At 39.3% G+C, this 23290-nt stretch overlaps 1 protein-coding gene across 2 annotated transcripts; it reads right to left on the bottom strand.

Moving 5' to 3' along the window:
- Nucleotides 1-106: 106 nt before the first annotated feature.
- Nucleotides 107-20557, bottom strand: LOC117412202 (probable ribonuclease ZC3H12B). 2 transcript variants are annotated; one of them, XM_034020340.3, is made up of 6 exons: nucleotides 20037-20557; nucleotides 7134-7909; nucleotides 6840-6979; nucleotides 6163-6397; nucleotides 5963-6069; nucleotides 107-5726 (listed from the first exon to the last, which is right to left on the bottom strand). In XM_034020340.3, the coding sequence occupies exons 1-6, from the start codon at nucleotides 20226-20228 to the stop codon at nucleotides 4300-4302; spliced, it is 2877 nt and encodes a 958-aa protein (XP_033876231.2). In that variant the 5' UTR covers nucleotides 20229-20557; the 3' UTR covers nucleotides 107-4299. The 2 variants fall into 2 exon arrangements, with proteins under 2 accessions (XP_033876231.2, XP_058845493.1); XM_058989510.1 differs by lacking the exon at nucleotides 20037-20557 and adding an exon at nucleotides 9727-9856.
- Nucleotides 20558-23290: the final 2733 nt, after the last annotated feature.

Raw genomic sequence — 23290 nt, 5'->3', positions numbered from 1 at the left:
AGCCAAATAAATTATTATTTTCTACGTTTCATTTTATGGTGACATCATAAATACAGAGAAGTTAAATATTTAGAACAGTAGCTCTTAACAATACATTTAAACCAAGTCATCTGCTTTTTTTTTTTTAAATATATTTTTATTTTGATATATTATAATACACACAGAAACATATAGTAAAGCATAAACAAAATTTTTCGTTTGTATCATGATCTCCACTGCCTCGTCAACCAATATGTTGTCTTGTTACTTACTAAAAGGATTTTGTTGCTGATTTTGACTTTTTAAACAAGTATTCTGTACTCCATCTCCAGCAGGAGATACAGCGGTTGTGTGTGGTGTCAAGTGCCCACACACATCCTTACAGACCAAAACCCTTCACAATATACAGAATCCTGTTCAGTAAGATTATCCGAGTAGTGATCCTTGCTGTCTCAGTTAAGGATTTACAATCCACACCAATCTAAGGTATAAATAACACTGCAACTCTGAGTCTGTGTTATGCCATGTTTCCATTCGCCTGCTTCAGTATCAAACCGCCAGTGTCTGCAGCCAGATATATTCTAAAGGTTACTGATGCATCTATCACGTTTCTTTGTACAATTCCCATGTATAGATTTCACCTACCTCCAGTATTCTCCTGTTCGTAACATTGATAAAAAGGCCTGTGCTCTGCATCCCATGTATGTGTATGTATGTTAGTTACTCCTTATTCTGAGGTTTAACACCCATGGCTACCGTACTTTGTACTGGGAGCCCATGAAGGAACCAACTCCACCAGAGGGAGCTGGGAGAGGCTGCTTTCTGTGCCTTTGCTTATTTTGACAGCTCTATTACAATGATTTCTACGGATAGTTTTACATTCATAAACCGAATGTTACCCTTTATATCGTTTAACTGGACAAGAATCATTTGAGGAGAGGTCCTGCGACTGTACATTGCTGTATGTGTTTGGCACACACATTACAATTACTGTACAAACACCACACATTGGCTTTATTTAAAGAAACAGACACACTTTGTCATTGAGACTTACATTTTGTTTGGGTCAACAGACCCAAAGAGTTTTTTTTTGGTTTTTTTTGTGTTTGTTCTGTTTAATTATCAATATACATTTTGTTACAATTAAAAAGCAACAAGTTTCATTCAACCAAAGAATAAAACAAACTACTGCAGCTTAGTACAACACAAGAACTAATATTAGTCAACTCACTCTTAACAGCTAAATAACCACAGCAGAGTACACTTAACAGAAATACAATAGTTTTTCATTCAGATTGTTAAATCTGATAATGAACTTCAGATACACAATATAAGAATTCAATTAATAATGCAGTTAGTGTAATTTGTATTTAGTCTCAGCTCTCATATCTTCATTAAGAAATGCTATAGTAAAAGTACGTCTCGAAACGAGTACGTAATAACATTTTAAACAATGAATAAAGCTTAGCAACTGAGGGCAAGTTGGAAGATAAGTAAATTGATTTATAGGTAAAACAGTGCAGAATTGTTCAATTGTTTATATATACAATGACACATACTGCACACACACAGTACTATTCAAATATCTCAATTAGATTTGCAAGATTTAGACTAGCTCAAGAACATGCAAGTAGGATGGGCTTCTAAAAAAAAATCTGCAAATATATCCTTCATTGCCTTTGAAATACACACATAAACTTTGCATTGCTTTTTAACAGGCACATACTAAAATAGGTAACCGAATACAATAAGCCTCCAAGTGGCTTTTTATTACTTCAGGCAAAATTCTGAGCCAGAAAGTCGTGGCAACTTGCAATCATGTTTCAATTTGTTTTTTTTTATATATATATATAAACAAAAAATGTGGTGATCCCAGCAAAGTTTCACAAATCCTAGTCATTATAGAACTGCTTAGATATTAGCTTGAGTAGATTAGAAATACAATGCCTTTTTATAGTAGACATTTAGAGCGAATTGACTTTAAAACTTCATGAATTTAAACAGCTAGCCATTTGCAAAACAAGAATAGTTAAATTCTAGCAACTGCAAGAATAGCGGGCAAGGCAGATGTCTTATACTGATCAAGTACAACAGCGCTTGAATTACCACACATTTTTCAGTTTTAAGAACACACTGTAACAACAATATACTTCAGCTTTATTAACACGGTTTACATTTTATTTATAATAAATAATGTACAGATAGAGGACAGGATAATGCTAAAAGCGGTACACAAGAGATCTGTGCACACCTAGCAGTTTTTAAAAGTTTTTTTTTTATTTTTTCTATAAACTACAGTGCCCAGTAAGAAATAGTACATACCCATGGGCTACTCCCAGTGACACACAGTGTCACAAACATTGTGGCAAAGAAATCGATATTAAAGCTATACTACAGATGATACTGTACATTTCATAAATATTTTATACAATCAAGAAAAAAGAGATACAATTTGTATCAACAAACAAAGGTCGTTTCTGGACATTTGGGGCATTGCTGTTTGCTGCATTTAAAACAGAAAAAGTATGGAGCAGAATCGGGGCAGGATTGTGCAAGTCAAGTACCTGAAGACACCCAACAGCTCTGTGTAGAAGAGAGGATTTTAAAAACTTGACGGGAGTGCGATCTACAAAACATAAAAAAGGATGACAGCCTCATGCAAAAATAATTCTGTATTTTATCATGCTGGGAGAGCAGCTGTTTTTTCCCCTCCAAATGTAGTATTAAAAAAAATGCATCAATGTTACCTAAAAATAAAAATACAAAATTAAAAAATAAAAATTCTAGTTTGGCATCTTTCTTCATTGCACAGGTGAATTCAGGTAAGGGCCTAAAAAATAAACAAATTGGCCTTACAAAAGCTAGTGTCAATTATAAGTGTGTACTTCAAAGTTATGGCTGAATTAAGTTCAGTCCAGATTACATAAAATAAAAAGAAAAGAAAAAAAAGTATAATAAAATTAAAACAATAAAAACAAAAACAGCAGCGTGCAAGCCGTTAGCAAAATGCCAGAAACAAACCTGACTGCAGCCTCACGTTGGGAGTGTTTCACAGTAAGAAACATTTAGGCAGTGTCACACCTTCTCATGAAGAAACAGAGGGCCGTACACGGCCTTCCTGACTCTCATGAAAAAACTACAAGTCAACAAGTCTCCGCTCGAACTGGCTCGAGCTAATAACATTCCAAAATATTTAAATAAAACTTGGATCTAAAGAAGGGTGGCGGTGTCCTTTCAGTGCAGCATTAAAGAAAAAGGCAGCCTCTTCAGGGCTTCAGCTGCAGAACGACAGCCTCCCCCTCCTCCCCCCAAAAAAATCTACTGCAGGTATTGAAGGTTTGGAAATGATTCTAAGTGCATTTCCGTGAAGGCTCTTTTTATCACCTTACAAGGTACCTGAGACTCAAGGAAATTAATGCACACCCTCACATGGATTTTTAAATTTCACAAAGAGGAGAAGTACCAGTTTAACAGAAAACTATACTTCACACGTATTCTACCTGGATGAGCCATAATCCGATGTATGACTTGGAAAATGATGTCAGTTTTACATTGATGCAACATTAAACCAACAAACATAAAAGCTTCATGAAATAAAATGGTGGCATGTCTTAAAATAAAATAAAATAAACCTGCTATAAAGGAACTGGTACTTTTAAACTAATACCCAGCAATAACAATAACGGTACTTAATGTTTTGGCATAATCTCAGCAGCTTTGAAATAGGTTTTCACAATGGCTACTTTCTAAACATATTTATCCAAACAACAGAACCTATTAAGATACAGTCAGTGGCTATAAAAGGTAAATAAGAACCATTTTCATTGCCTCTGTGTTTAGCTGAGCATTTCTAAATAAAAAAATTAAAAAAATAAAAATTAAAAAAAGTAGATTAAGGAAAGAAATATTCTCATAATTGAATTGTTATGATAGCAAATTTAAATATTTCACATTGCTAATACTCAACATATTCAATGGAGCAAATACACTTCTTAATAACATTAAAATACCATAAATTAAAAGTGGTTAACAATGATCACTATGAGGTCACTTAAATAAAAGGCAATTTAAGTTAAAATCCATGCAGTGAGGTATGCACTTCCTTAGGTTCCCCCACCTTTTATGAAAATCTCTGGAAATGACTTTTTGCCAGTCCCAAAATATTTACAGCAGTGCTAGAGCAGATACAAATATATACACAATAAGATATACTTTGTGCATCACATTTCTTTTTTTTATTATTATTATTTAAAACTATGTTTTTTTTCTGTCCGTCAAATATATAATATTATACTTATTTTGCCTTCAAAATGAAATGTTTTAACGCCCAGACCTTAACTTGGTGACTATGACAGCTGCAAGCTGCTGGGGGTCTGTCATGTGAGGATTCTTCTCCATAACTGAGTGAACAAGATACTGTGGGAAAATGTTGCAGAGATTGCGGTAGGTCTGGTACTGGTGCTCTGGGATTAAATGGCGTTCCTGAGGCTCTGCAGGCATGCCTTCCCACGGGGACCTCCAGGTCTGTTCCATCTTCTCAGGCATGCTTCGCACCATCACGCGCTCGTAGTAAGGCTGCATGAGGTTGCTGCTTAAGGGGTAAGAGTGGTACCCATAGGATTCAGTGCCGCAGGGAAGGGGGTCCCAGCTGGCGTGCTGCTCCCTGCACAGCGGAGGCCTCCTTTGTCTCATGGGGTTGCTCTCGTAGAGTCTGGAGTCTGATATACTGTCCATCCTGGTCATGCCTAAAGCCCGACCTGGCTGTGAAGTTGAGGACGGGTGGACGTTCTGAGGTATGGGATAGTCCCCAGGGCAGCTCGACCGGGCCCCAACCACGGGGTGCTGTACATGCGGCGCCAGGTGAGAAACTGACTGCTTGCGTGGCGCCTGTTTGGGCTCGTCGGGTCCGTAACTCTGCACTCTTTTTAAAGCCTCGTGGAAGCCATGGGAAAACGGCTGCAGCCTGTTCTGAGAAGGCGGCAGGTGGCACTTGACGTTTTCCTCCGGACCTCCGTCCCCTGAACTCATGTACAGGTCCCCGTAGGAGTAGGAGGATTCGTTACTCGAATGGCTAATGCAAGGATCAGGGCAAGGGCTGGGGTTTCTTGTGTACATGCCGTGCTCCTGTTCCATGCTGTAGAAACTGTCTGTGTTGTGCATGCTGCTGAGGCTCAGATTTGAGAAGTCGCTCAACATGGAGTAGTAGCCGTGATCAGCGCCCCCGGTGTCGTACTTGGGGTACTGTTCCGAGTAGTTGATGGAGGTGCCGTGGCTGTTGGTGACCAGAATAGGTGGATACTGCACACTAGACATGTGTTCCAGCGACGAGCACTGAGAGAACTGTGAAGAACCCGGCACGGGGCTGCTGGCGGAGCGGGTGTTCAAGGCACCAGCAGCATGGCTTTTGGCTGGCTGCATTGTTGGCACGCTGAGAGCAGACACAAGAGAAGGCACGGAGCTAGCCTCAGGTTTGCGAGCTGCCGATAGCCTTTCCTCTGGTTCACAGGCCACTGAGCGGATGCTGGGGTCTGACTGACGCTTGGGAGCGACGCGTTTGACTTCAGAGCTACTCTCTCCTTTAGCTGTGGCAGGCCCGGTGCCACACTTTGCCAGGGCACCTTCACTCATGGTTTTCACAGCAGACAACTTGGCAAAAGCCCGCAGCTCATCTGCTACTGATCTCTGTGATTGGTTAGCACGCTCTGGGTGGTAATATTTGCATTTATGCCCATATGTGCACTTTTTTCCTGCAGAAAAATCAGGAAAACCATTATATAAAAAAAAAAAAAAAAAAAAAAAAAACACACATGTATACAAAATTCTTGAAGCAACATTTTCATTTGCTCTTAAGAAAGTCTCTCTTGGCCAAGTGGCCAATTTGTAATCAAGAAAATGTATGCACAGGACAAACACACAAATGTACTATTCAATACCTGTGGTTTATGCAGTATGTAGATTTCTATTTAAATTAAACATTATTTACCATATGGACAGGGTTGTTTCTTATGCTCGGGAATAACTGGTCGTTTTCTGAGGAAATTCTCCAAACTTGGACCATGACGCCCCAAAGGATCATCAGGTGGCATAAACCTGCAAAGTTAAAAAGGTTTTTATTATTATTGGTTTTTATTTTGTTTTATAAAACGTACTCTTCCACAGAACGAATTCTGTTGAGTAACTTACTTGTCGTTTACAAAGGAGTACATTAAGAGCCGCTCTTCTATGAACTTCTTCCACTCTGGTTTCTCATTCTGCAGATCCCGGTAATTATCATTGGACACAATGATGCCATCAGATTCACATGCCAGCTTCACTATAAAGCGATCATCGTAGCACACCACCCTCCTCCCCTGGACTCTCCGTGAAGGTGTGAATACAAGAATCTTCTCTTTTTCAAGCTTTCTCAGGATCTCCTGATCTGGAAAGTTGTAAAAAATCTCTATATATAATGCAGAGAATCCTTGTGATATGATGTAGAAAATGTGACGATATGTAAAGCACAGATAAGATGGAACAAACGCACAAATACTATACATTACTTTAAAATGTATATCAATTTGCACTTTAATGGAAACACTCTTTAATTAAGGTATTAAAGGAAGCATTATTTTAACACTGCATGAAGCTTAGCTGCATGTAAGTAAATTAACTTTTATGTACTGTTAAACCATACACTTAATATATTAAAGCATAAATGGCTGGTTTCAGAGACATTGATTATCCCCACCTAATGTTAACTTAGGTAAGGTAGTATAGGACTACTGCTAATCTGTGTCTGTAAAACCAGCCGAAATGGTTTAATTTGAAGAGGTTTTGCATCTTTGCCGTTACGCAGGTGTCTGTGCCCGTGTTGTTTGTACCTGTGATCGGTGCGTCGGGTCTGGACTGCTCCTTCCTCCACGCCGGCACGAACACTGTGATGTCTTTGTGTCCCTTCTCCAGAAACCAGTCGACAGCCAGCTGGATCCCACGACAAGAGAACACCTCTTTGTTTCCATGACTACAATTAAAACAATTTACAAAAAGATTTATCTCTTCAATCGCTGTCCAGCTTGGTTCATGGTTAAGGAAAAGATTTTCTGGTGTGTGTCTTTTCCATACATTATTAAAACTCAATAAAAAGACTACAGTGGATGCTTATTTTAAAAACCTACCTCATAGCCACATTAGACCCGTCAATCACTATTGGTCTCAAATTGTCTAAATTGTCCACTGCTTCCTCTTCTAATGAGATTTCTGGGCTGGCGATTTCCTTTGTACAGATGCCCCGAGGTACCAACATGCTTGTGCTCGTGCACGCACCACTCTGTGTGTCCACGTCGCCCTTATTGCCCAGCCTCACAAGTTCCGCCAGAATGTCATTGATGAGGGCGTCAGCTCCCAGTTTGTGGAGTACAGTCTCAATCTGCTCACCAGAATACCCCAGCTTCAAAGCAAAATCCATTTTGGCCTGGTACTCCTTATCCAGGCTGAGCTTGCAGCTGGCGGCCCTGGCGTCTTCGGCTCGGAGGTCCTGCAGGATGCTGCTCTGGGAGAAGCTAGGCCGGTCCAGGCAGGGGGAGCGGCAGAGCTGGCGGTGGGGCTTGTTGTTGATTAGTGGCTCCCTCTTCTTGCCGCACGCCGGCTCTGTTTCGCTCTCGGAGCTTGTGCCCTCCTCAGACTCCGCGCTGCAGTCTGCTGCTGTCTCTCTGAGAATGTTGACCTCTTCTCTGGAGGACCGTTTCTCCATTTTCAACTTCTCCACCATGGACCAGGCCGTCATTACGTTGTGCTCGCCGCCCGAAATCTCAAGAGCATTGTCTTTTATCTCCACAACAGCCTGCGAGTCATACTCAATGGTGGATTTCACTGTCAGCAGCCGTTTACGCAACGCTAATGTTAAGCGTTCCTTTATTCTGTGTTCCGGAGAGATAAGTGAAACTATATAGTCCTAAAGAAGAAGAACAATGGAAAATTATTTTCAATCTACAACCACAAGTCAGCATTAGCAATAGTTTCATGCAATGACAGTCTCCTTAGCATGTCAAATAAAATACAAAAACAGCAGAATTGAAAGTGGCATTGTAAAATACCCTCAAAACTATCTTATCTGCAATTGATAACGTCAAATAACAATTTGCATATAGTCCTTTTAGATATTTGAATTCGCATAGTTATGGTCTTGTATTACATGCTTTATGCAAATTATGATCTACTATTTCGATTTACTGTATTTATATAAGGTCAGAAAAACCTCCCCCAGTTAAGGGTTCAAAAATTAAACAAAATGTCACAGTAAAATCTGTTCCATTTTTGTACTGCCTGGTGATTAAGTGTGCGTTTGTATTTAAAACAGAGAAAGCAGCTGTGGCCTTCCATTCACCTACACCCAGAAGCATACAACAAGAATGTATTAAAAATGGGATTAAAACCGTTATTCAAAAGAATCACGTGGCTGTCACTAGATAAACAGCAGAGCAATACGCAGTTCTGATGTCATGACATTATTAGACAAAGTTTCCAACAAGGAACTTACAGTTTACCTTGCTCTTGCTTCCCCTTTTCGATCGGCTAAAATAATAAGATCATGTGAGTGTTGCCCTCTTCACTAATTACACCAGAGCTCAGTCATTTAGGCAACACAGCTGCACATTTTTTACCACTAATATCAGCACTGTATTTGCAGCCTATGACAGCAGGCGTTTGTACTTGCTTTGTACCAAGTAAAACACTTTCCATAATTACAATGATCTGTTGCTTGTATTTTACCCTGAAAGTTACATATAAAGCAACAACAACAATTTAACAAATAAAGCAGAAAAATAAATCAAAAAGGTTTCCAGTCTAGTCCAATTTTACTTGTTATTGTTCCGTATCTAGTTGGTTCCTTCCTTACACATCTTAAACTTCAGTATTTAGTTTACTTGTCAAGGTTCTACAAAACAACTACAACACTCTGAAAAGTGTTTGGTATTTGTTTGTGTGATTTTCAATTCATAATCAAACGGTTCAATAAGAGCGGGTGGATTCCTGCAACAGCCTGGGCAAGAAGCCCATCTACATGTACAGTAAAGGGAAATATACCATCTGAAAGTGGAAACATTGTCATAACAACCAGACCCGCAGTACGAGCCAGCAGCCCATGACTTTTGGTTGGCAGGGGAAACCATTCTGAAATGTCAAAACTTTAATGCAAATTAATCATTATTTTTAGTCTTGTATGTAAATGTATTTTCAGAAATTCGTTCAAAATCAACAGTACAACTGTGTTACTCTTTTATTCTATTTTCATTAAGCTATAGTATTTACCATACACATGGACTTACAAGTTGCACAGTAGCTCTCAATTGTAAGAATTTTTTAACAAGTAAAAGACTCCAGACCCACATTTCCTTGCAAGCTTAAACTTTAGACTAAAACCACATAAAAAAAAAAGAGTCTGACTGAGACCAATGTGAGTAATATTCTTGTTATAGAAAAAGAAACTGTAATTAACATCTTACAGAATAAACCCAAGTTATACATTGCACACACTCATATGTATAAGTAAAAACATAAATATACAGATAAATACACAGATAAACATTATGCATTTTCTTGTGTGTAACTGCTGTACACAAACGGAACTAAGAACTAAAATGTACAAGTATCTATGTGTATCTATATATGTGTGTGTGTGTGTGTGTGTGTGTGTGTGTGTGTGTGTAACTGAACTTTCTACAGAAGTAATATATTCATATCCTTGTTAAACAAAAACAAAATACTCACAGTTAGCAATCACTTCTGTAATGTTATTATGAGAAAAAAAATCTCTCTGTTTAATCCGGTATGAAAACAAGTGTCTTTCATTACAAGCACAGCAGTCATGCTGTCTTTTCACGGACATACTGCGTCTACCATGGTGTCTTTTATCCCCACAGAGCCACACCCCCTGCAGTGAGTGACACTACGTGTGACGTGCAGAACACTTTCCCCTGGCTTCAGGCCAGAGTTCTACAGTATTTGTTCTAATTAGATCTCAGTTTGAAACCTGGGAGTTTCAACCCACTGTTCATAAATGTGTGTGACTGTCAGACACAAGAGTATAGAATAATGGTATAGTGAACAGAGCTTTTTAAGTATACACACATTACAATCAATGTCATTGTTACAAGTCTGGAATAATTATTAACTAGTTTATGTGATGGCAAAAGCAGGAAGTCTTTACTTGGAAATAAAGCCATTTCAAACATGATGTACAGTGGAGACATCAGTGGAAATATTTTGTAATTTTGTCCACTGATCTTTTACTGTAAACTGCAGCAATGTAGTCATAAAGACAAGGTTTACTAATGGGCGGAGTGCTGCAGGGTAAGATGATAATAATGAAGTAGTAACGTCTGTATTAACACAATCTGGACTGTAGAGATGATTACAGCAACACAACAGACAGAGAAGTATGAGAAGGAGCATCAGGGTATTGTTCTACTTCTGAAATATATCAAACAGTATTGCATGCAGTGAATGTAAACTGAAACACCTTGTACAAGAATTATTGAAAGTACTTTAGATGTGAATCTATGGTTTCATAGACCCCGATTACTGCTAATCTTGGAGTACCTTATGCTTCCTCAGGTACGGTAGTCCAAGATTAGTGTTAATCAGGGGCACCGAAACCACCCCTAAATGTTATGTATGAAACTTACATTGCTTGAAGGAGTAAACAGTAACTGCACAGAACAAGGAGACTCTTGTACCGGACTGAAACATATCGGCTTTCAAATAAACTAGTAGTGTTGTATGATGAATGGCATGTTCTCTTATCATAGAGGCCTGCATGAAACTGAACTAGACTACTGTTAAATAATCCAACAACAGTCTTTGTGAACAGGGTTTATTATTGCATAACTGTAGAAGTTAATACTGATTTGACAAAACGGAGGGGTCTTTAGGAAATTTAGTTCCCTTTAGTTTATTCACTTTGTGCCCACAGGGCCAACACAGGTACATCTCAATAGTGCAGCACTAATACAAAGAGAGACCTAAGCAGACCACTCAATAACAAACAATACAACCAAGTACTATCAATACAAACACACATGTGTATACATACAATGCACAAATATATTAAAAAAAAGATCAAGATATTTACATTTAAATTTCATTACAACTAAAACAAGTTCACCTCAAAAGGCAGATTACACTGAACAGCAGTTTCAAACCCGGAGAGGCTTGACAACGATAAAAGGGAATCCAGAAGGGCATTTCATACCCCCCAAGGCTGTGCCAAAGAAAGAACACCACCACAACTGAAGGTGAAAAGGACTCATGATCAGAGCAGCTCTGTGGAGACTCTCAGCCCAGGTCTTTTACTGACAGAGGCAGAACCTTATAGAAATGAACAAGAATAAAACAGGACCTTCTGCCACTTACTGGTTTGAGAGAAGAGTGACTACGAAGGTTGTCATGAGTAGAATCTCAATTCCAGTCATTCAGTACAATCCTACAAGCACATTTTTGTACAGACTCAAGCTTCTTAGTATTGTATGTTGGAAATGGGTCCCAGACAAAACAGTTGTAATCTAAAATAGCTCTTACAAACTCTTGTACAGATGTAAAACAACATCTGGATGGGGCATCTCTAAAGGAACGAAAAATAACCCCCCAAATTATTCTCGCTTTGCTGCCAACATAATCGCAAGGTGTGACCAGGGCAAGTTATCAGATACCCAACCCCCCCGGAGCTTATAATGAGTGACTTTCTATTAATTAATCCCAAACCAATCATAGACATGATTGATATAATGTTGAAAAGCTAAGGAGTCTATTTCTGGATTTATAATTGTTTTATATAACGTAGTGTCATCTGCAAACATAATAATATTGGTACATTCTGAAAAATGTATAGTTGCCAAATCATTAACATACAAATTAAACAACATAGGGCCCAAAACTGACCCTTGAGGAACACCAGATATCACTGGTAGCTTAGAAGAACACTTTGCCAACGCCCCACGAGGTAAGAAGAAACCCAGCCCGAAATGCATTCAAACCAGTCTTCACCAAAACTCCCTGTTATTATTAAGGGTTACAAAGTGTTTTTGTTAATTTTCAAGACAGATTTCAGTTATATTTTAAAGCTTATTACAGAGATTAGCAGAATATATCCGGGATCTTCATTTTTCATGTGTATAAAATAACAATATCTTACATGTTCACTTTGTCAGCAACTTTGTTTTGTTCTTGCACAACAGATCTAAGTAGAATTGCAATACGATTTATACAACGATCTCACTGTTACATCAACACCTTAAAGGGGTGCATTATTAACTAATTCCATCATAGAATCAAATTTCATCAGCAGCAATTAAATTCAAATGACTAAAGTATTTGTATCAAAAGACAACATTCATGAGTGTACAGTGCAGTGACCAGAAACGTGGGTGGTTACAACTGGGTTAAGAATTCTCTAGGTGGTTCTAGATGTAGTCACAGGAAACTGCTAGTGTACCGTATGTGAGGGGGTTAAACTCCCGATACTGATAACACCTCACTCGTTTCTTAGGTAAAGATTACCATTGATTACACAATAGCATTGCAGGTCAGACAGTTTCACCAGGGCAAAGACAATTAAACGCTGAACCTAGTCGTCACGATTTTACACTGTGCTCTCATGATAAGGCATGACTTCTTAATTCAGTAAGGTCAAAAATGACTTTGTGTAAACCCGAATTAAGAACTTAAATCTTAAGATCAGTATTCAAATCCTCTCAGCTGGCCCTGTAGGTACAGTAAATAAGACAGACTGCATATGGCTACTGTAGTTGCCTACTTTAACAGTAAATTTAACAGTAGTTTGGAAAATAACACTCACTACTAGTGTATCATAAATATAAGTGGGTGATCAGGAGAAACACAATTACTGTACATGCTGTATGAAATCACATCATGGAAGGTTCATATTTAGGGTGTTCCTAGTTAACAGTTCAAAGGGGAAATGTATCTCAGTGGGTCACACATTGTACAGAATACAGCAGCTAAAAGGTTTTGTGTCTTGCTGTGTATCATCCATATGATACTGGTCAAAATAACTGAATATAACAACATGAAATCCGACTAAGTCCTAGCCTACTTCCTGGAATCATGCAGTAGTCCAAATAACAAAAAAGGAACAAAAAAATAAGGGGGCACTTGAATTAGAAAAGCCGGATACTGTGGTCATTGAAAAGGGGTATTTCAACCCCCCGCCGTACAGAGAGGGATGTTACAGTGAGTGCTGCTTAGCAACCAGGCCTTGTCGTCGGCAAACAGCTTTTGAGCAGAGTCACGACTAACTGGCAGAACGGAGCCTGTATTTCTCAAGGCAGCACCAACATAATCATTATCAACAGAGAGAGGGGAGGGGGGCAAGGTAAATCAGGGTTTCAACAGACGGCTTTTTTTTTTTTTTTTTTGGCTGCTGTGGACGTGGCTGCAAGCACAACACCAAGGATTCTTTTTCACAGATTTTTTTTTTTCTGTTAAAGTGACAAGCTTTCATTTTTTTTTTCTTTTTTGGTGTAAAACAGAACCCTATTTGTTTTTGTTTTTATGAACTATTTTCACTGCGGTCAGAAAAACCTAGCTTAAGAAAATTTGTAAACTTCAAGCTATTCAAAATCAAAGCATTGCCACCCTGGTGATCAATAGGCAAGGCACAGAAAGCAAGTGAATGTACAGTATGGTCAACATCCTGTATTAAACCTGGCTAGAATGAAGAGAATTATGATGAGTTCTAACTACAGTACATAGTTTTAAAGTCAGGATCTGCAATAAATCTTCATAGAGAACATGGCAAAACCAGTATATAAATATAATTTGACCTAAAAAGCATTTAAAATGTTAGAACAGGCATTCCAGTTTAGTTACTAAGCACCACACTGAACACACATTGGAAGTATTCTCATTAACTTGGAAACTTATACTGAAATGTAATCCAACACTATAGGATGCTAGAACTCTATAAGAAAGATTGGTTCGCCATGCAGAGTGTGACAGACAGATGGACAGGACCAGGCATGGCTGAAGAATGCACCCACTAAACATCTTCATACTTCTCAACTGAACTAGCTCTATATCTTAAAGATTGAGAAGGAAGAGGAATGTTAAGGCTCAGGTTTTGAAGATTAAAAAAAAAACAAGTTTGAGTATTATTTAAAATTGGTTTAAAACTGTCACAGTGAGTGAACACACAATACTTGCAATGATTATACTCATGATTAAAAAGTAATCACTGTGTGACTTGCACCCTAAGCATTACTTCAGACTCTCTTGCGGTTAGAGAATGCAAATGTCTGACAGTCTCTTTCAACACTCTTTAGCACTCAATGCACTCTGTAAAAAAATAAAATAATAAATACAATTAAATAAACTACTTACTAAGTTGAATAGAAGAATGCACGTGTCTAATATGCTGTAAATATGCTGTGTCTAATATGCTTATTTAAACTGAAGGAATGAATTCCTTATCCTTTATTAGGGCAAGACATATCAAGTACCCTAAAAAGATACGGATTGTATCTTACACCCCTTTGATGCTTTATCCCTTGATAACTTTTCCAACAGACTGGTATTTTTTTAGAAGATTGTGAACATTATAAATCCATAGCCCTTTGTATAAAAAAAGGGAGTACAAACAAACAGCACCTGACCCAACCTTGAAAGGTCAGTCATTTCCACATGTGAAAGACCTCCAGGCTATAGGCTGTCTCCCTCAATTGGGGAACTTCCATCTTCTCTGTGTAAATGTTTGAGTAGTGGAAATAGATGATGTTTATTATTTTGCTATTTTACGACAGAGACGCTGGTTCCATAATAAAATGGAAACATACTTTTATTCAGATCCCCAAAAGTGTGTCACAACCAACAAAAATGTCAACTATAAAAATGCCGATTGTAGTTTTCAGCAGAAGGCAAGGGAGAGAAAACACCCCCTTGCCCATGAGTCAGAGACCCTGATAATGTTTTGCTGCCTTGATAGTTAAAACCTGTCCTCACCAGAGCACTTCACAGCATGTTTTATACCAACATGTTATATAAGCATAGTGGTGGAATTTATAAAAGCATTCTTCATCAAAGGAAACGTCTTCTCAAAAATACCGCACCATCTCTGGGTTCAAGTAAATTTGAGGAATAACACAGCAAACATCATGTTTGACTCAAACTCCAATACTGGTTGGATGGGTGTGGGAGCCTGAATGTCAGTAGCAGAGTGTCAGAACAGTACTATAGGATGGAATCTTTTACTGGAGAACTTAAAATGACGTACCATGAAATTGTCTTTTTTACATTTGTTTTCACGAGGTCAAAGACTTTCCTAACCTTCATCATCTGATTATTGTATCAGGTGTAGCTATGACAATTGAGGCTCACGGATCAGGGCTCACATACAGTACACTCACTACAAAATGTCATAAGCCTTCACTGACTTTGTTTAGCACAGTAACAAGGTGAAGTGGATTACAAGCAGATACTAGAGGTGTGACGCTATAGTTACAGACCAGCTCCAGATGCACAGGAAATTAGGCATACAGAATATCTGCATGTCCTTATATATGTACATGTAAAACGCAGGCCCACTGTCTGTGAAGCACTGTCAACTGCTCCTGATTCCACAAAACTCCAGACGGTGGTTTTAAATGTCAAGTCGGAGGCGTGATTGGAGTTAGGGTAAAAGGTCACAAGCGATCTCGGCTTAATAAATTGAAAAGGCTGACACCCCCACAGAAGGTGTTTTAGGTAAACAGCAGGATGGATAAGATTCAGGTGTGTGCAAAACTACAGGCTGCTCAAGCATCAGCGTGCCCTGTGCAACTTACCAAAACCAGGCAAAAAAAATCTAAACTCAACAACCAACTGAACCGTCGCATGACAGGGATGGTGATGTTGTCCGCAGACACAGGGCAAACTTTCACTGCTGTGCCGATGACACGCAATTGTATTTATCTCTGAAACCAGGTGATTCCACATCTGCAAATACCTTAACTACCTGTCTCACTGATATTAAGAAATTGATGTCAACAAATTTTCTACTGTTAAATTCTGATAACACAGAGGTCATAATTTTGGGGTCAAGAAATCAATGAGAGAGGGTAAATCAATGTGCCTGTACAGTGGACAGCTACCCCACTGAGTCAAAGACAGAAATTAGAAATCTGTGTGTCTTTTTTTTTTTACCCTGATCTTTCATTTGAATCCCACATTAGGAACGTAACTAAAGTGTCTTTTTTCCATCTAAGAAATATTTCTAAATTAAGACGCTTTCTCTCAGCACAGGATGCTGAGAGACTGATGCATGCCTTTGTAACTTCTAGAATAGACTACTGTAATGTCCTATTTTCTGGTATTCCAAACTGTGTTTTGTCCAGACTGGAGCTTGTGCAAAAAGCTGCTGCCAGGATCCTAATGAAAACAATAAAGTCTGACCATATTACGCTGGTATTGGCTTCCCTACACTGGCTCCCAATACGATACAGGATTAATTTTAAAGTCCTGCTCCATCCTACCCCATATGTTGCAGGCCAGCCGCTCCGATCCCAGGATGCTGGGTATCTCACCGTTCCAAACATTTAAAAAAAGGGCACAGGTGGTAGAGCATTCGGCTATAGGGCCCCTAAACTGTGGAACGAATTGCCAGAATATGTAAGGGAGGCGCCAACTATGGCAGCTTTTAAAACTGGAGGCTGTGTGGTCCAGTGGTTAAAGAAACAGGCTTGTAACCAGGAAATTCCCGGTTCAAATCCCACCTCAGCCACTGACTCATTGTGTGACCCTGAGCAAGTCACTTAACCTCCTTGTGCTCCATCTTTCGGGTGAGACGTAGTTGTAAGTGACTCTGCAGCTGATGCATAGTTCACATACCCTAGTCTCTGTAAGTCGCCTTGGATAAAGGCATCTGCTAAATAAACAAATAATAATAGGCTGAAGACATATTTTTATAGTCTATCATATACATGACTAGTACTACTATTGCATTTTTACTGTATGTTTTATTGTTTTTATTATTTTATCGTACTTATGTATTTTATTGTAGTTACTAATGTGTTGGTCTGCTTCAAGTGCTTACTGCTATGTATATTTTCCTGTTTTGCCCATGTGAAGCGCTCTGTGGCAACTTGTTGCAAAGGGCGCTACATTAAATAAAGACTGATTGACTGATGATTGATAAGGATCAGCCCCCAAATGTTAGCACCTGCTCCAGGAGGAAATCTACAAGCTGCCAAAGTAATACAATTATGATTTCATATCTGCTGGCTATTATTCTTTTTCCATGCTCACCGAAAGACCAATTACTGTACGGTGAGATATGGAGGCTGTGTGGTCCAGTGGTTAAAGAAAAGCGCTTGTAACCAGGAGGTCCTCGGTTCAAATCCCACCTCAGCCACTGACTCATTGTGTGACCTTGAGCAAATCACTTAACCTCCTTGTGCTCTGTTTTTCGGGTGAGACGTAATTGTAAGTGACTCTGCAGCTGATGCATAGTTCACACACCCTGGGCTCTGTAAGTCGCCTTGGATAAAGGCGTCTGCTAAATAAACAAATAATAATAAATACTGTAACACTACTCTTGGGCACCTAGCACTTTGGATGGTATCATGAAGTACACCATATATTTAGTCATTTTAATCTCTATATTGATGAAGTCATTTCAACCTCGTACGATAGACAGTGTACAGAATGTAAAGATAAAAGGAGAGTATTGGGGAAAGCTACAGAGAATCTAACAATTTTACAGGTACTTCTGCAAATAATAAAAACATGCAGTTACTGAACAGTATAACAGATTTTTTTTTTTTTTTTTTTTAAATGCCAAGATTGGGGTTTATTTAAATATGATTTTATTTTTAACTGCTAAATTAACAAAATATGCTAGTGGATCTGTACTCCAAAAACCTGATCCGTGCATCCACGAAAGCTGGCACATGTTTTAAAATCAGCTACAGTATCTATTGACAAAATATATTTATCTACTAGTAATAAGTCCCAGGGCAATAGGATCAGGAAATGTGTCAATATAAAAGGTACCAACACAGTTGGAAAGAACAAACTGCAGCCTTCTCAAAAACGGTCTGAAAATGATCCACCCCATACAAAAAATGTACCCATTGTTTAAGATCAAATGAAAATTAAAACAGGGTAGCTAATATGTTCCTAGTGGGCTCTGAACTTCTCCATATTGCATCCATGTCACTGCGTAAGACAGCAGCGCTCTCATACCTCCCACACAGACCGACGGCTTAAATCAATGACAGAGCAAAACAGTGAAAGAACAGAATAACTGTGTACATTAATCAAACCCTGCCGTACACACATTTGGCATCTACTTCAGTATAAAGGTCTGTCTGGCAGCTGACTGGGTATTTTTTTTCAAGTCCCCTGGCGTAAGATTCTAACCCAGCATGAGGAAGTACAAACAGTAGATGAACTTTGAAAACAGGCTTATGAGGAAAGGATACTCAGATCAGGTAGCTGTTATTCAATGTGCCTCTCATTCACGTCTATCTGGCTGGTTTAAGTGACTGCTACTGTAAATGCGATCAATGACATATCAGTCATATTTTCCTTTCCTAAAGGTAAAAGCGCACAGGGAGTGGGCACACTGGATCTGGCTCTGTGTGACATAGCTTTATTCAGGTCATGTGCTGGACTTTCCTGAAGTTATCAAATAAAGCCTGGTTTAACTTGGCGGGTTCCTCCTCCTCCTCCTCCTCCTCTTCCTCTTCACAGGCTGGACCCTGTCAAGGTCACACAGCTGCTTGCCCATGTGTCGGTTTCAGGGGCTGGATCTTTACTGTATGTAGCTCACACAGGGCAGACCCCAAGCACATTAGCACAAACACTGACTACAACCACAATGTGAGGTGTCTTGTCAAAAAATATTTGTAAACAGTCAGGACATTAACTATAAAAGAATTGAGACTCATAAAAGCTGAAATGCTAAATATTTAGGAGGGGATAGCAAACCATAACGCCCTAAATACTAGCAGCTGTACTGTAGTTATTTTGTAAATAACTCTAGCTTAATTACCATGTATCTTGTTTGGGCCTATATCATTTCGGCATGTCTATGTTTATTATTTGGGGGGGGATTTATTTAAAAATAAAATGTCAAAAAGTTAAATCATCTAAAAAAACAAACTGCGTGGCTGCACGTGTACATTAACTGAATAATGATTGCACCGAATATGTAGGCTAAGCAATCGATTATTTCGTATATTTGATAACCGTTTCATTCAGGTCTGCTATTTAAGGCGCTGCAACGATACAGTAAGCATTGACACAGCGCCGGCTTTACAAGCCTCCGCGGCACAGCATACTGCTAATAAATGCAAACACTCGATTGTATTTCTAGGTGTGCTTGAGTTGTGAATTAATATTAAATTAACTAACCCGGCTTAACTGCTGTTGTACTGTACCGCAATTCTGTTCACTCGACAACTAACTTGCGCAGCTCAGAATGCTTCAATTGTAATAATAACACATCATACAGGACGAGGCACAGATTTGAAAGTGGGGGCTAAATTTCTCAAACTTGTCGTTTTAGTGTCTTCCTTATGCAAGCCTTGTTCTGGTTGCAAAGACCTCGGCGCATACCCACTGTTCATTACCATAAGCCTGTTATTACTGCTACACACCCTTCACTTCAGCACAGGGGTCAGGTATGTCAAATCACTCAGCAAGTCAAATTTGGGAAAGCACGGCTGTTTTTTTTTTCATGGATGGAGATACAGAGCTCCAACCGCATTCCTAAAACGATGTACAGTACATCAAAAATATACATTACAAAATATAAATCACACGCTGCCATCAATTAAAAGAAAAAGAGAAGTTCACACTGCTGAATAATTTAGCAGTGATACTGGGGTATAGCTATTAAAAAGGCTTTTGGCATTTTAAACGTATAAGGTGGTGCTTTTTATTTATTTAAAAAAAATATTCACGCCTGTGCTGTTCACGTGTTCATCATGCACGACATACTGAAAAAAAAAGCGACGTGGTTACAAAATATAAGACACTGATTTATATCAAATATAATCAGTTTAATTCTGTGTGGTACTTACGTTTGCTTTTCTGCAGTCGCCTTCTTCGCCCTCTCCGATATTCAACCTAATGCTGCTGCTGTCGACGGAGCTGCCGCAGTTTGACTCAGCGGCGCTGTGGCTGACCCTTACCCGGAAAACACGCTCGATGTGCGGGATACAGCGCTGCAGCAGGGGGCCTGCTCTCGCGGGCGCTGCCAGCTCCAAAACCATTTATTAATGAAAATGAAAGACCGACGCAAACAAAGCCGAATCATACGATGTTACAAAAAAAAAAAACGGTATTGTGCAATGGGTCAAACGCTTAATACAGCGACGAATTCGATATTTTCCCGTGCTGCGTTTTCCCCCGGCTGAAAATTTCCCCCTGCATCCTTTCCTCCATCATCCTGCCTCCCACAGACTGTCTCTTAGCAACAGGTCTTCCGCCCCCTGCCGCCGGTTGTGCAGATAGCTTACATTCCAGCAATAGCCTCTGCCGTGCCCCCCTCATGCAAGAAGGGCAGGCAGGCAGGGCCTAAACATGTTCGTGTTGTTATTGGCAAATGAAATATGCTGTGCTGGAGATGGTGATGGTGATGGTGTGCTACTGATGTATACATGTGCAGAACAGGGTTTTCTTTGCATGAATGCAATAATGGTGTCGCTTTTTCACAAGGGTGTGTTTTTTAAAGGTTAGAGAATAAGGTTAGCTTTGGGATATTTGATCACATATACATACAACGTATACTGTACACAGTAGTTCAGTTTGAGAGACCAAATAACATCGATTTACAAATAAAATAAAGAGACGCTTGTCTTCTAAAAGCTGTTCGTATCACAGGACGTGAAGCCCTGCTCATCTGCAATAGACTGCCACTTGCTGTAGCTCCCTTCCTATTTTGGTTGCACAGAAAATCATTACTGTAGATATCTGACACCCCTCCTTATTATGTTTACTAAATACTAAGCTTAAGTGGTTGATTGCTGGAGTTAAATACTGAGGCTGAAATTATTATAGAGCAAAGACAACAGCGGATGACCCCTAACCTCACATTCCCAGGCCCCACCCCTTCTCGGTTTCCAGTGATCAGTTGTAACACTCCGCCATTGCAAATCAAATTGCGAGATTGCACATTGGGTTCTGGTGTCTGAAAGCAGCGACTGTATAGACTGAAAGCAGGGAGCAGCATGACTGGAAATGATATCAACCCCCAGATCTGTCTGTCCACTCCAACAGCAGCACTAAGATATTTAAGCAGGAACAGAGCCACTAATGTGTCAGGATGACATGCTGCTTGCATTATTATGACAGGAATGTCCTGTCCTAATTCCATCTCAACCTGTCCATTCTGTTCTAGAGGAAGACTGCCCACTACTGACTGAGCTACCAACATTACTAACTGCAGCGTCAGCTAAAATCTTTGCCTGCTTGACTTCGGTATTTTATAGACTTGCAATTGGTTTCTGTTGGAGGTCAATCAGACCACGGAGGCCTTGGAGAGCAGACTAAATCAGTCTCCGAGATGCGCACAGACTCTCCTGCAACGTTTGTGCAGATTTGTCACAGTGCAGTGCAGCTATTTCTGATGCAGCTGTTTCTGATGCAGGGTATACACTGCGATTGAGTATGGCTGCCATATACAGAAAAACGCAGTAGGGAACACAAAGAACACAAAGGAAATTCCACCACCAAGGATTCGATGTAATGTGTTCTATATGGTTGTTTCCGTGGTAACGAGATGACAGTCATGTGCAGTGTGTGCTGCACGACTAATGGCCAGCAGGCTCAAGAATGTTCTAGAATCGGAATCCAAGCTGTGTTTGGTGAGAAAATCCACCCCCATATTCACCTTATTTTCTTCTGTATTTCAAAAGTAAAATCAAGTCATATTAATGGTCATCATTATTATTTGTTTATTTAGCAGATGCCTTTATCCAAGGCAATTTACAGAGACTAGGGTGTGTGAACTATGCATCAGCTGCATAGTCACTTACAACAACGTCTCACCCGAAAGACAGGGTTACATAATGAGTCAGTGGCTGAGCCAGGATTTGAACCGAGGACCCCCTGCTTACAAGCCCCTTTTCTTTAACCACTGGACCACACAGCCTCCTATATGCAGTGTGTGTTCCAGTTGCAGTGCTGTAGTATAGTTTGGTCAACAATATGAATTGTGAACTAAAATCATAGCAAAGCATGCAATTCTGATGAAAACCAAAAATAACAATATTAAAATACCTGTCCATTAAGAAGAAGAAGAAGAAGAAGAAGAAGAAGAAGAAGAAGAAGAAGAAGAAGAAGAAGACACCTTAACTTCCTTTATTGAAGACAGTAGTGATTGAAGAAAGGCACTATGGGATTGGTAAAACCTGCCTACAGTATAATCATCTGCCTGAAGCATGCATTTCAAACTTACTGCTCATGCATACAAGTATTATCAGTTTAAATACCACATAGACTCTTGCTTATGATTCAGTGCATTGCTTTACCTCCTAGTGCTGCACGTTGTGAACGGGTATTGGGAGGGTAGAAATCTAGAGCAGATGTTACTTTGCATCTGTTGAATAGGGAACTCTTAAGGAATATTAATAATGAAGCTCCATGACCTGAGAGAAGTGGGACCCGAGGAGCACAGGGGAAGCGTTAAAGACCACTCCCGGCAAAGACTTGGCTGCTTTAAAAATGTAAGCTATGCCCCTGCAAATATGAATCCCTGACTGATCCTTAAGGGTCTGGTCTCTTACAGGAACATGAGAGGAAATTGCACTCTTGGTGCCTTTTGCATTTATTTTGCAGCAAAATATATACAGAACCTCGATAAATACAAATACGTCAACGGTGAAGTCTAAAAATGTTAACTCTTTAATGCAATGGTAATGATTTCCGTTTATACAGTAAAATACTGTGAGCTATTGTACGTATGAAATAATGTAGCTTGGTTTTCAGACGGGTTTCTGCCCTCTAGCGGTTATTCCCTCAAATGAACAGCCAGAAAAATTGTCCAACGTGTTGTTTTGCACATCGCTGTTTGTTTATAACCCTGTACTTCACCGGTTTACTAGGAAATTTAGGAGATCGCTCAATATTCTGACGGTTCATAATTCTAAAATGAGGGGTTCGTTTTTTTTTTTTTTTTTTACAAAAACGACAAAAACAGTAAGTACATTTCCTGATTGCATATTTTTTATGAAGAAATAAAAAATATATATTTCTAGTCATTATATGAGGACATATGGAAGACGTAAATGCATAACGACCTCATATGAGGATGCCAAGCACCTGTTATTCCACC

This window comes from Acipenser ruthenus, chromosome 16 (genome assembly GCF_902713425.1).
Source record: "Acipenser ruthenus chromosome 16, fAciRut3.2 maternal haplotype, whole genome shotgun sequence".
In the NCBI taxonomy this organism is placed as follows: domain Eukaryota; kingdom Metazoa; phylum Chordata; class Actinopteri; order Acipenseriformes; family Acipenseridae; genus Acipenser; species Acipenser ruthenus.
Note: the sequence above shows the minus strand (reverse complement) of the source record. Positions and strands in the feature narration are given on the sequence as shown.

Excerpts from the sequence above, each read along its gene's own strand:
- LOC117412202 (XM_034020340.3), bottom strand. The coding sequence starts at position 20,228 with ATGGTTTTGGAGCTGGCAGCGCCCGCGAGAGCAGGCCCCCTGCTGCAG. Across the intron at positions 6,980-7,133 it reads GGGTCTAATGTGGCTATGAG|TCATGGAAACAAAGAGGTGT; the intron begins GTAGGTTTTTAA and ends TTTTAATTGTAG. Across the intron at positions 5,727-5,962 it reads GAAACAACCCTGTCCATATG|GAAAAAAGTGCACATATGGG; the intron begins GTAAATAATGTT and ends ATTTTTCTGCAG.